The sequence below is a fragment of the Carassius carassius genome, chromosome 28, assembly GCF_963082965.1.
Source record: "Carassius carassius chromosome 28, fCarCar2.1, whole genome shotgun sequence".
Classification (NCBI taxonomy): Eukaryota; Metazoa; Chordata; class Actinopteri; order Cypriniformes; family Cyprinidae; genus Carassius; species Carassius carassius.
Genome location: NC_081782.1, coordinates 3,586,862 through 3,601,330, shown reverse-complemented (window position 1 = coordinate 3,601,330; position 14,469 = coordinate 3,586,862). Strand labels below are relative to the sequence as shown.

Genomic DNA, 14,469 nt, shown 5'->3' with positions numbered 1-14,469 from the left:
TCCCAATATTTAAATAAAAAAAGATTTGTTTTGAGACTTGCTAAATATTATATTTAACAGTACTATTAAATTATTTTAATGAAAAATATATTATAGCAAAAAAAAGGCATATAAATGTAAAACTAGGAGAAAATCATCATGCAAAATTAAATATTCAATACTGAACAAAGTTTACACTTGGCTCCTTCAGTGCCATGTTGGAATATGTTCATGTGTTTAAACAGATGTTCATGTGTTTTAAACAGAGGCAAACATCCAGGTTTAGTGAATGGCAGAATAACTCATCCTTCATTATCCACTGTGATACGAAAGCATGATTGTCATCATGGAAAATCCAAGCAGGTGTTCAACACACGTCACTCTGAGAAACAATTAACATCCAAACATAGGGCTAAAGATGTCAAATAGCATGCATCATTTGGTCATCAGTCAATCGTAACAGATCCTAAAAGATTAAGTTTAGTTTAAACCAACTGTATCTTGTAGCAAACAGCACAACTAAACATGAATGAATCTCTTCAAGCCTCAGCGTATCTAAACCTTCAGTCACAGATGGTTTCCTCCATTCATTTCCTGTCTGTTGATGAATGTGAGTTTTTGTTTGCGTCAGGATTAAGAACAACATCTTTAATTAGAGAAGGCGGATCTGTGTTCATTTGTGAATAATGGACTTCCTACTTCCTGTCGTTCTGAGCTGCTCCACGGTGGAGAAATCGCTAGAGTTGTAAATTAATTCTAGTAAACACCATTTGTGTTTTGCTTTTAAGCTTATTAACTCCAATTTACTGTGAGATTCAAGAAGGCTGAAGTGTTGTTAATTCACTGCAGGCGTAGTTTTTCTCTTTGTGTGAGGTTATCAGCGCTGCCGTCTCTGTAATGAGTTGGGAACAGCTCCAAGTCATTTGTTTACACTCTACACATCACTGTCGAACGCTTCTTATTATTTATATCCAAGTGGAGATGTCTTCACCTCCGAGGGAGTGTTTGCAGGACCCAAAATTAACTTCATGCCCAACCTGCCACAGCAAGTGAACTGAGACAATTTACCAGCTCTGAATATTACAGGGTTATTATAATTAACCAAAACAAAAGCAAAAACCATAGAACAATTTGTTACTTTAACTTTAATAAAATAAACGTTATGTATGTTAGGCAACACTTTTTTTTAATTAAGTTTATATTGATGTACTAAAATAACTCAACCTAAAAAAAAGATGACCAAATGATGCAAAAAAAAAAAATAAATAAATAAATAAATTATATATATATATATATATATATATATATATATATATATATAATAAAAGTTCCTAATAAAGCAACTGTCAATATGGCAATTGCATTTTGGACCCTGTGTGTTTGTGTGTCTGTATCTAAAATAACAGCCACAAAAGTGAAAGAATGTGTTGTTGTGTGTGTGTGATCTCTGCAGGTGTTTCGGAGAAGATGTGTGTATTTCTGTCCCTGAAATTGAGGCAGTTGTCATGGTAATGCAGCCTAGTGAACCACACATCACCATCAATGGGGCGGAGCACCTGACCGTCCCCGCCTCCGACCTTGCCCTTGGCCTATCCCTGTTCAGAGATTTGCATATCATCAGCACAGTAACAAAACGTGACGGTCAGACAAACACAGGTACAGAGAATCATTTCTCGAATCACCTTTCTTCTCTTAACGGGATAATTTGATCAACATCATTATTTACTCATCTTCATATCATTCTAGCTTAAAATTGAAGTTCTATATTGTAGAGCTTATTCAAACCTGTTTTGACCCACCACATTCAATATACAGACACTAGAACCCTGAGAGGGAACACTTTCAGCAAATTTTCAGAAAATATTGCACAAGTTGTGTTTTTACGAGTGCTTTATCATCATTTTTTGTAGCTTGACAGGATCCATTCTATGCCAAAGCATCCTGCTCAAATTTACCTTCTGTGTTGAACAAAAGAAAAGTCAGAGACATGAAGTTGAGTAAATGATGACAGATTTTTCCTTTTTGGGTGACTTATTTCTGCAACAAAAACACTACTAATGAAAACAACCCACAAAGAAAGTCCCCAAACGCAGCACAGAGCACATTATTCACTGACAGACCGCAGGTGGCATGCTGTTTTGGTGGGAAACAACAGTAAATGCAAAAAAATAAAAATAAACATGTTAATAAATCATAAAAGACAGATGCTCACTGCACCCTCCACCCTCACAACACATGAGTCTTTCATGAGGATGCTTTTCTGAATCTGAAACACCTCTCCCTCTATTATTCTGAGGGCTTATTTACTTTAAATGAGACAAATCATAGAAAACTACACTTTCCTTACTCTTTCGAATGACAGTTTCAGTCACTACGTAGATATTCATTAGCATTCAAAAATTTAGATTTAATAGGATTTATTTATTTATTTAAATCAATGAATACCTGGATTCAGCAAACATGCAATAAATTGAAAGACATGTAAAACATGTAAAACAGAGTATTAATATTTCCAATAAATGCCTTGTTTTGAACTTTCTATTCATCAAAGTATCAATTTCCACAAAAATATGAAGAAACCAAACTGTTTTCAACATTGATAATAATCAATGATAAAATGAAAATGCTGTTTCTTGAGCAGCAAATCTTCTGAAGACCATGTGACACTGAAGACTGGAGGAATGATGCTGAAAATACAGCTTTACATCACAGAAATAAATTCCACTTCAAAATATAATTTAGGGTTATTTCAAATTGTAATAATATTTTATAATTAATAACATTATTGTTTTACTGTATTTTTATGTGTTCTTCCAATTAAATAAAAAACATAAACAAAATATTAATTTGAAAAAATCTTACCGACCCCAAAACTTTGAACAGTAGTATAAATGTATAAAAATTAAACTTGTCCTGCTTTATATGAACTACTAAAGATTATAAAAGTGCTGAAAATGCGTAATTTAAAAATAAAAATTCAATAAAGTAGTCCAGAGAGCTCATGAATATTATATTGCATATATTTTGTAGCTGTCGCAGATATTTTTTTACCTTTTTTTTAGGATTTTGGTTTGTTTGTTTGTTTTGTTTTATAAATTTTGTGTACTTGTGTGAAAATTGTATTGATCTACATGATAGTTTGGTAATAGTGACACCCCAGGGGAAAAAGGAGTAATATAAGACGTATTGGACATGTGATTTTATATTTTGTGTGCTCACCGGAAAAGGAAAAAGAAAAAAGATAAGAGAGAAACACGAGGTGTCGCACACAAATCGAAAAAGGTAAAATAGAAAGAGTGTTCGAGCAAAATTGTCTACTAATGTCTCCTGAGTCCCGATTGGAAAGCACACGGTATGTTTGTATGCATTTTGGTTATTGTTTATTTATAATTTGATGTACTGTGTACATTGATTTCAGTTTTCAGTTTCGAGTGATGTCATGGTAGAATCACTTCAACAAATTTGATTGTAATTTTGGTTTATTTTTCAGTTTTTTCACGGTGTCCATTCAATTTTTGTGATATTGAATATCATGATTCCTGAAAGGAAGACATTAAAAGATTGAAGGCATCAGTTGAAGCGTGTTTTTTTCTGGTCTGGAAAAACATTCAGGAGCCGTTATAGTGAAAAAACGTCTGTTTACTTTCCCCTGGAAGAGTGCAAGAGTGCATCGTGGAAAAGGAAAGATCGCCAGACCTCGATGTGAAGAGCATAGTCCAGTCGACTTCGGTGGAAAACTGCAGCTGTTGGGTAAAGTGAGGACGCCGCCATTCTACGCGATTTCGTCGCATTGAAACTATTGCGTTTCGCGTGACTGCATTCCTTGCCGTGTGGAAGGGCAACGCAAGACAATAGTGCTGCAGTGACGAATGACAGCCACAAGGCGGCAACGTTGTGATGTTTTTGGACAATTCAGCTTTCAATAAGAGTTGCTACCTTTGGATTTGCAGGTCAGACTGTATCTTTTTAGCTTGAATTTTCATTTCTTGGTTGAATAACATTTATTCAAGTTAAAATAGTTAGCAAATGATTTTAACAAATGTTTGCCTTTCATACCTTTCAAGTTAAATTGATAGTGTGTAACTTGTTTAATAAAACCATTGTGCAATTTCCTCATGGATGGTATTACAGCTTGTTAGCAGGGTAAAGCTAAATAATAGTGTAGTTTAAAGCAAGTTACCAACATGGATCAAGATAGATCAGAAAGCTGTGTCTTAGACCAAGTGATTCAAGCTCTTGAAGAAGAAAAAGCACAATTAGAGGGGAAATTAGAAACTGAGATTGATGCCATTGACAGAGAAAAATATGAAGAACGCTTAGCTGAAATTAATGCAGATCTGGACGTTAATAAGACGAGATTCCAGGAATCACCATCACGAGTTGAGCAGGCAGTTAGACGATCAGAAAGAGAAAGGCATCCCAGTTTATCAGATCCAAGCTCAAAGAAGATTGCTCTAAAACCAAGTTAGACGATATGATGGTGACATCAGAGAAACGTGAAGCAGAGTTAAAACAAATATATGAGAGTATTCGTGCACTGAACGTCCCATCTCAAGATATAAGGAGGATAATGGATAGCTGCACTTCAGTTACTAGTGAAATAACTGCACTACTGAAAGGACGTTGCGCAGAAGTTGGCATAAAGGAGTTTGATGCTGAAGCTGTAAAAGAAACACTCACTCAGTTACTGCAAAGAGATGACGCCAGGTCAATTTATGGTTCAACTGTGTCGAGAGCTAAAAGAGATAGTCAACATGGAAGTAGTATGTCAATAAAAAGAGCAGAAGCAGCGGCACGCTTAGCTGCAAAACGTGCTGAACTAAAGAGAGAACAAGAAATCTCAGCTCAAAGAAAAGAGGTACTAGCTCAACAAGAGAAGTTAAAAATGCTGGAAGAGCAAAGAGATCTTGAAGTAATGGAAGCTGAATATATTGTGTATGCAGAAGAGGAATCAAGATTAAATGCTGAAATAGAAGATGCTAAAGAAAAAGCACTATGCCTTCAAGTCAGCTGCCACTGCACCACAATAACCCTTCTTGCATCAAGAAAGAAACTTTAGCTCAACCTTGCTCTGAAAATGAGCTAGAGACCAAAGTAGATGAGGTCTTGTTAGTGAAAGCACTAAAAGAATCCTTGGCAATGACTAAACTTCCAGCTCCAGAGCCATTCACGTTTACGGGTGACCCACTCAAGTTCACAGAATGGCGCACCTGCTTTAAAGCTTTGATTGAAACAAACTGTACAAGCCCAGCACATCGGTTGTTCTATCTGAAAAGGTACATAAGTGGAGATGCGCTTAGTGTACTAGAGGGAACATTTTATAGGAGTGATGAGGATGCATACACACAAGCTTGGGATGCCCTGAACAAACATTATGGACACCCCTTTGTAGTTCAAAGAGCGTTCAGAGCAAAGCTTAATAACTGGCCAAAACTTGGACCCAAAGAATCACTGAAACTAAGGGAGTTTAGTGATTTCCTCATCTCTTGCAAAAATGCAATGCCTCATGTACATGGTTTGAGGGTTTTGGACGATTGCGAAGAAAACCAGAAATTGCTTCAGAAACTTCCTGACTGGATACCAACTCGCTGGAATAGGTATGTCACTAAAGCACTAGATGAAGAGAAGCCATACCCAAGCTTCACTGATTTTTCTGACTTTGTGGCAGAGGAGGCAGGCATTGCATGTAATCCTGTTTCCTCTCTACTTGCTTTAAAACATGAAGATGAAAGGCCTGGAAAGGAGCAGAAACGTCTCAAGGCCAGTGCTCTGGCACAAATTGTTAAACTCATTGCAAAGAGTGCATTGGAAAGAGAGAAAGGCACTAAACTAAACCCTTCTGTCACTCAGGATAAGAGACAAATAGAATGTGTCTGTTGTCAGCAAAATCATTTTATATACAAATGTGAAAGGTTTGCGACAATGCCTCTTGAGGAGAAGAAAAGGTTTGTTATCAACAACAAGATGTGCTTTGGTTGTCTCAGAGTTGGCCATGTCTCCAAAAACTGTAGAAAACGAGCTACTTGTAACATCTGCAAGCAGAGTCACCCCTCTCCACTTCATGAAGAACGCTCTCAAGGAGGAAAGCCAGAAGTGTTACCTGATGAAAGGGTTTCAACTAGTTTATGCAGTGTGGAGATCGATAAAGGTAATCACACTTCGATGATAGTTCCAGTTTGGCTCTCTTGTGCAACTAAGGACAGCACAGAAATTCTAGCTTATGTTTTACTGGACACACAGAGCAGTAATACATTTATCAGTCAGGACATCTGTGACAAACTGCAAGCAAAGACAGAACCTGTGAAATTAAAGCTGTCCAGAATGACTGATAGAGCTTCAATAGAGAATTGTCAGAGAGCAGTTGGACTAAGAGTCAGAGGTTATAGTCTGCAAGAGTACATCGAGTTGCCACCCGTATACACTCGAGAATACATTCCCTTGGAACGAGATAGCATTCCTACTTGCAAGAAGGCTCAGAGATGGATTCACTTGCTCAGTGTTGCAGATAAGATGCCAGAGTTGTTGAATTGTCCTGTAGGGCTTCTCATTGGCTTTGATTGTCCAAGAGCTCTAAAGACAACCCAAGTGATATCAGGGAAGGATCACGAACCATATGCAGTCAAGACAGACTTAGGCTGGAGTGTAGTGGGATCCATAACACCCCATGGTTGCTCTAGAAAAGTAGCGGGGTTCTGTCATCGCATTTCTGTGAATGAACTCCCAGCAATCACACCTGCTTCAGTAATCAGGACATTAGAAGCAGATTTTCGAGATACAGACTCAAGGGAAGAAACAATATCTCGGGAGGACATTCAATTTCTTCAACAGTTGGATGAAACGACTCAACACAACAAAGAAGGACATGTGGAAATGCCCTTGCCATTCAGAGAACGTCCTCAATTACCGAACAATAAGCAACTGCGGTTTGTTTGAAGCATTTGAAAAGAAAATTGGAGAGAAATCCCAAGTACAGAGAAGACTATGTGAGATTTATGGATGGTGTCTTTAGAGATGGTGATGCCGAAGAAGCAGATTCCACACCGAAAGAAGGCAACGCCTGGTACATTCCGCACCATGGGGTGTATCATCCCAGGAAGCCAGAAAAAATAAGAGTGGTATTTGACTGTTCAGCCAAATTTGAAGGTACATCTCTAAATGACCACTTACTCACAGGCCCAGACTTAACAAATGCTCTTACTGGAGTGTTGTGCAGATTTCATGAGCATCAGATTGCAATTGTTTGGGATGTGGAAAAGATGTTCCACCGCTTTCATGTCAGTCCAGAAGATCGTGATTTCCTGAGATTCCTATGGTGGGAAGAAGGGAACACCGAAAGGGAACCCAAGGAATACCGCATGCGAGTACATATTTTTGGAGCTGCATCCTCTCCAGGTTGTGCGAACTACGGCATGAAATATCTTGCCAGCAAATATGAGAGGGACTACCCACTAGCAGCGAGCTTCATTCGCAAAAATTTCTATGTGGATGATGGACTTGTAAGCGTTGATTCCATCGAGAAGGCCAACAAGTTGGTTAGTGAAGCGCAGGAAGCCTTGGCTAAGGGAAACCTGCGTTTACACAAGTTTGTGTCCAATAGCAGAGAAGTCTTGAGTGCAATTCCAGAGAGCGAACGTGCCAGTGTTGTGAAGGATGTAGATCTGAACTACAATGAACTTCCAATGCAGAGTGTACTGGGAGTAAAGTGGAACATAGAGACGGATACATTCTCATTCAAAGTTGACCTTAATGAAAAGGCTGCCACTCGGAGAGGAATTCTGTCAGTAGTTGCAAGTGTGTACGACCCATTAGGTTTTCTCGCTCCATTTATTTTGACTGGGAAGAAAGTGCTCTAGGAGATGTGCAAACGAGGGGTAGGATGGGATGAACCTCTTCCTTCTGATCTCAAGCCAAAGTGGGATACATGGATCCATGACTTGGAGAACCTCCAAAAGATCAAAATACCAAGATGCTTCATTCCTGAAAATATGGGCAGAATCCAGAAAATAGAGCTGCATCACTTTTCAGATGCCAGCAGTGAGGGATATGGGCAGTGTTCATACATCAGGATTGTTGCTGATGAACAAGTACATTGTGCACTGGTCATGGGTAAGGCCAGAGTAGCCCCTACAAAGGTTTTCAGCATACCACGCCTTGAGCTGACCACAGCCACAGTTTCTGCAGCAGTAAGTCATGTTCTTAAGGAAGAGCTTGATCTGAAGGTAAATGAGGAGTTTTTCTGGACAGATTCCCAGGTAGTGCTAGGGTATATCAAGAACGAAGCCCGGCGCTTTCATGTTTTTGTGGCTAATCGTGTGCAGAAGATAAGAGACTCTACAGATCCAAGACAATGGTTCTATGTGGAAACAAGTCAGAATCCTGCAGACTGTGCGTCAAGGTGGCAGACCTGATAGACTCAAGTTGGTTGATGGGTCCCAAGTGCTTATGGGAACAAGAGATTAGCACTCATGAAAAATCCCCAGTGCTTCTTGTAGGTGACCCTGAGGTAAAGGTCCTGAAAACAGATGCCTGTATAAGAGGTAGCTTCCTTGAAAGACACTCAAGATTCTCAGATTGGAATACAGCCCTCAATGCTATTGCTAGGATCAAAAGACTGGTGAACAAAGACAAGTCAGGGTTCATTAGTGTAGAAGAGAAAGAGAAAGCAGCTATTGTGCTCATCAAGGCAGCACAAAAGGAAGCCTTTGAAGAAGAACTGAAATTGCTCAGTCAAAACCCTGCTAAGCTGCCAAAGAACAACAAGTTATACCAACTTGATCCTATCCTCCAGAATGATCTGCTCAGGGTTGGAGGACGATTAAGAAAGTCTAACGCAACGTTTGAGTTGAAACATCCAGTAATTCTTCCTAAGGAAGGCATTGTCACACAACTAATACTTGACCATTGCCACAAGAAAACTCAACATCAAGGCCGCGGTCAAACCTTGAATGAGCTCAGAGCAAGTGGATATTGGATATTAGGTGCAAGCAATGTAGTGGCCAAGAACATCAAAAATTGTGTTACTTCCAGAAAGCTGCGTAGATCAGTCGAAGAACAACGTATGGATGACCTTCCAGCTGACCGAGTGGAACCCTCACGTCCATTCTCGTATTCTGGTATTGACTGTTTTGGCCCCTTCTACACAAAACAAGGTCGGAAGGAATTTAAGAGGTATGGACTGTTGTTTACGTGCTGAAAAGATTGAAGGCATCAGTTGAAGCGTGTTTTTTTCTGGTCTGGAAAAACATTCAGGAGCCATTATATATTTCATGGATATTATATTTCTGAAAACTGTGTTAATTATAACAGAGAAAGAAAGGTTTATTTATTATTATTATTCATTAAAAATTTGTTTCATCTTTGTATGTGTGCAGATCACGGGTCAGGTGCATTTAAGGAAATCACACATAATCTGGACTACTGTGACATCATGGTGTTGGGGGAGGAGTTAAAGGCGGGGCTAGAGAGTCTGGAACTGCACCACAGCGCCTTATTGGGCAAACATCTGGAATACACCAACTCTAGCACCGGCATGTCCATATATGGTAAAAACAAACAACTTACTCCTGTCTCTCTCAAACACAATTTCCTCACCCCTTTCATCTTTGACATCTGTTTTAGGTGTGGACTCCATCTCTCACTACACAGAGGTGATCAGACAGGTGCGTTATCAGAGCCGTCAGGCTGTCGACTCCGTCCGCACCTTCAGGCTCACCTGTTCTGAGCTCAACGGACGTTACATCAGCGATCAGTATACACTACAGGTGAGAGCCAAACAAAGAAATGCACTTTGCCACGGCTCTGATCTATGACATTAAGATGCTCTCTATCACTCTTTCTCCAAGGTCAACATCCTTCACAGTGAGGAAGCTATTGAATATGTCAATCATGCAATGGCTCCACCCAAATACATGCAAATGATTCATCCCACAGTCATAGAATCTAACAGCTACAGCTCAGGTGAGTGAAGTTGGGTTTTAGGATTCTTTGATGAACAAAGTTCAAAAGAAACCCCATTTATTTGAAATGTAAATCTTTTGTAACATTCTAAATGGTTTACTGTCATTTTAAATCCATTTAATGTGTAATTGCAGAATAAATTGATTATTTAAGAAAAAACAATCATACTAACCCCATTTTATTAAAGGAAGAAAAATTAACAATGAACAATAATAATTCTATAAATTAAATGCTGTTAATAAAAAGTGTACTGTTTATTATTAGTTCATGATATCTAATGAATTAACTAAAGTAAACATTAACGAAATGTCATTCAGAAAATGTGTTAAAAGGTTGGGGAAAAAAAGAAAAGGTTCCAGGTTTTTTTTTTTTAAGACTCAGACTTAAAACTAGGTTATGAATCACTTACTGAATCAGTTGGCACAGTTATTGACTCACTCAGTTAACCACTAGTTATTACTTTCATAAACTCAAATGAACCAAGAACTATAACTACTGTATGTTCTTAAAGATTCACACACAATACAGCTGTCAAGCCAGTTTGATTCAGTGTGGCTTCCTTAAAAGTACCAAAATCATTAAGAAATCAACTGACAAAAATATGGCAATTATTTACTCCAGCATACTAAACAGATGGGACTGTCATCCTTACAGCTTCTTGTCAAATTATGACATCTATTCTAAAGTCTATAGTGTGTTAGATTTAGGTGCATTTATTGTTTTTCTCCAGTCATACCTGCCATTGCTACTGCAGTCATTGTGCTGTGTATCGCCGCCCTGCTGGTGGCACTGATGAATGTTTACTGCCTTAATCAACCACAAAACCAAGAGCACATTCACACGCTGCCAGAGAAACAAGCGGACTGTGATGGATCCTCTCTCTCCATCACTGTCAACCCTCTGGAGGTACGACAAACCGTCTACATGCTCAAGCAACACAAGACACCATAATGTAAAGAAGCTGGCAGAATGTTGACGCCTGTCAAACTGTCACAGCATGCACGAGTCTGTGAAAACGAAAACTTTTCTTTATAGCTGACAGGGCAGTACAACAGTTACACAATCAGCTAGAGCTGATTTAAACACTGTTGTTTATAAGAAATGAAAGCACCAAAATTATATGAGAGATCATTGGCCTAGTATTTTGCCAATAATTTGTACGTTCCTCAATCAAGATCTCTGTTGATCCTTGAGATTTGAATCAGATTTGAAGGTTAGAAAATCAGATTTATATATATATATATATATATATATATATATATATATATATATATGCAAAAATCTAGGTTACAGTGAGGCGTTTACATTGGAAGAGATTAGTACCAATCCGTAAACTTTAAAATACACAGATTCAGTCATATGGCCACAACACTTAAATTATTTGTGCGTTAAAGGGAAAGTCCACCCATAAATAAAAATTCTGTCATCTTTTACTCACCATCGTATTGTTCCAAACCTGTATGCCTTCTTTCTCTGGAACACAAAAGAAGATGATTTGAAGAGCGAAAGTCAAACATGAAACAACATTATGGTAAGTAAATGATGACAGAATTTTCATTTTGGGATGAACTATCCTTTCAAATATTTTTTTAAATGTGTAATGCTATTTCCAATTGTCAACATTGTTGTGATAACAGAACTCCATAAATCCTCAAATGACTTGAGAAATGTTGATTTAAACAGCTTGACATCTCAAATACTGCATGTTTAATAGAATTTTAAATGTGTTTTTGCAAAATGAAAAGCTTTAAATCCCCACTACAATTGGTCCAACTAAGTGCCTCGCTTTAGCCTTGTTTTGTGCTTTTTAAGGAAAAATGATTAATGAGATGTAATTAATTTTAATTGTTAATTTTCATATTCATGTCACTTCAAAAACCTGTATGACTTACTTTCTTCCTGAATGTTCACAAATGCAGTGAATTTCCTTGTAAATAACTATAAATGAGTCACACATCACTGCAGGAGTCCTCATCAGCACAAAACCCTGTAAAAAAAATATGAAAACACTGTGACAAAGCAGAATTATAATCAACCAAATTAATATTGATTATTACAGCTGAGCAAGATGTTCAGTAGCCAAATTTGAAGCATGTTCACATTCCACTTTTCCTTACAATGAATGTAGATGGAGCTTTCAAACTAAAAAAAAAAAGGTAGTCCATTTGATTCAATATATTCACTCAAGATGTATGACAGCTATACATGTGGAAAAGACTGATATTAATCTGTAATTTACTGTAATTTACAGCTTAGACATTCAGAGATAAATGTTGTCTTTTGTGTCCCTGGAAGAATGTATAGAGTAAATTTAGACATAAACTACATTTTAGATGTACTACCCGTTTAAAGCAACTGTATTTATGTTTTTTTTATCTTAAAATATCAAAAGTTTCAAAATAATTTTGATGGTACACAAACTTGTAATGAGGCAAATATTACTTGTGTCTATTTCCCAAACCACGTGTACAGTTTTCTATAAAAATTGGAGTTTTAATTCTCACTATTCCGACTTTTTTTTTCTCAGAATTCTGAGATATAAACTCGCAATTATGAGAACATTGCACCTCAAATTTGGACTTTAGAACTAGCAATTGCGAGTTTATATCTCACAATTCTGAAAAGGGAAAGAAAAAAAAAACAGAAATGCAAGAAAAAAAAGTCAGATATAAATTTGCAAATGAGAGAAAAAAACTTGACTCTGAATCGCAATTCTGACTTTATTTCTTGCAATTTTGAGTTTATATCACAATTATGAGAACAAAGTCAGAACTGTGAAATAAAAAGTTGCAATAACTTTTTTTTGTGGAAGAAAAACAGGTTTCTATAGCTATCCACTATAATTACGACAGAAGTATATTTACGACAGTGAGCTTCACCTGCTTGACTGTAGGGGGCTCCAAAGTCGCAAATATACACAAAAACTACATACAGTTGCTTTAAGTTTCTTCATTCTTGTCTAGTTTTTCAATACGGTTATTAATTTAAACAACACTGCATGAGAGTAACCAGATAAATGGAAAAGTATTTGGAATAATTTATCACAGCAGATTAATGTGATTCATTCTAGAGCTTTCAGGAGCTTCAGTCAGCAGAAGAAGTGACTGAGGAGGAAGAGGAAGACGAAGAGGAACAGGACTGCGATATCTCTAGTACTGACTCAGACAGCGATGAAGAGGAAACTAGCACGTCTTTCGTACCTCATCAAACCAGGATGCAATGGGGAACATCAACATTACACTGATGAAAACACATTCACACGCTCGACAGCACAACGCTCTACCTGTAGCAGTACAAGGGAATTTACGTGCAAACACTTCGAAAGACTTCACTGATCCTGTGTGATACTGTTTTTGGTGTGAGGTGACAAACTAATAAAAGTCCTGCATCCCGTCTGATCTTTTTACACTCTCTGTCTCAGCCGCTGGAGGACAATAACAAATTTGTTATTTAAGTATGAGAAAGTGCAGCCACAGAAGAAACTCGAGCAGCCGCATGTTCAGGCTTTTGATTAAAGCGAGCTTCTTTTTTGAGGCCTCTACAGTGCATCTCGTGTTCTCTCAGACCTGTTCCATGTGAAATGATCGTCCTTTCATAATAACCCTGAAATTCATCTCATAATAACTGGCGTCCTTGAATACATTTTTATAAATCCATCCGTGCACCTTTTCAATGTAGTCTTGCTCTTCTGTGTAATATGGTAGCGTTCTTGTGTGTTGAGTGGTTTTGCGAATGAATGGGTTGTATGTTTGTACATCTTACCGACAAAACAGAATTTGCTCCTTTTTGTGGTCACTGCTGCAATTTCTTTACATTGGTACAATACAAAAAAGTGTTTTATGAAATGCGTTGCCTCATTTTCACTCATTAGCATAGCTGCAATACTGGAATTTTTATTTTAACTACAATAAAATATAAAAAAGGCGAGCTGGCACTTCTGCTGCGTCGGTCTGAACGTGCACAAGGTCTATGCGTTAAACAACAGCGACATCTAGTGGTGCGTCGCTGTTGATACAGTCATGACGTCAGATTACTGTTCTCTCATTTTTTTCATAAATGTCAAACTGGGGCAATAAAAACAATGGTATGGGAAAACATTCTGATTGAAAAAAATTAAATACAAAAAACTTTACACAATACATTTTAAAGACATCTTTGTATTACTTCAGATCCTAACTAGGCCACTCAAACAGGTTCCATAACAGGAGTGTGTAGTAATAATAATAATCTGAAAAAACACTCCAGATTCGAAATTAAGTCATCCCACTAGTGACATTATAGGTATAGGTAACCTACACACACACACACACTATAAGATAAACAATGGAACGTTTTTTTGAAAATAATATATGAAATTAATATTTTACTAATCATGTCAATATTGAAGGTATATAATATATAGGGACATTTATATTAAATAAAATATGAACTGTAAATATATACACGAAAAACATTTTTACAGCAAATAACTTTGCATATTAGTAAATAGACCCGTTAGTCCAAACTAATCTGAAAATGCACTTTTTTTTTAAA

General features: G+C 37.4%; 1 protein-coding gene and 1 long non-coding RNA gene across 2 annotated transcripts in view; one reads left to right on the top strand and one right to left on the bottom strand.

The window, feature by feature from the left end:
* Nucleotides 1–13,763, top strand: part of LOC132107718 (calsyntenin-2-like) — a 53,112-nt gene extending 39,349 nt beyond the window's left edge. The window contains exons 12-17 of the mRNA XM_059513875.1: nucleotides 1,433–1,635; nucleotides 9,351–9,521; nucleotides 9,598–9,740; nucleotides 9,822–9,936; nucleotides 10,667–10,842; nucleotides 13,007–13,763. Of these exons, the coding sequence (XP_059369858.1) occupies nucleotides 1,433–1,635; nucleotides 9,351–9,521; nucleotides 9,598–9,740; nucleotides 9,822–9,936; nucleotides 10,667–10,842; nucleotides 13,007–13,180 (982 nt within the window). The 3' untranslated portion in view covers nucleotides 13,181–13,763. The remainder of the gene's footprint in view (nucleotides 1–1,432; nucleotides 1,636–9,350; nucleotides 9,522–9,597; nucleotides 9,741–9,821; nucleotides 9,937–10,666; nucleotides 10,843–13,006) is intronic.
* On the bottom strand, nucleotides 10,820–13,889 carry LOC132107742 (uncharacterized). Its single transcript, XR_009424352.1, has 4 exons — nucleotides 13,699–13,889; nucleotides 11,829–11,923; nucleotides 11,375–11,409; nucleotides 10,820–10,943 (listed from the first exon to the last, which is right to left on the bottom strand). It is a non-coding gene; the product is annotated as an uncharacterized LOC132107742 (long non-coding RNA).
* Nucleotides 13,890–14,469: the final 580 nt, after the last annotated feature.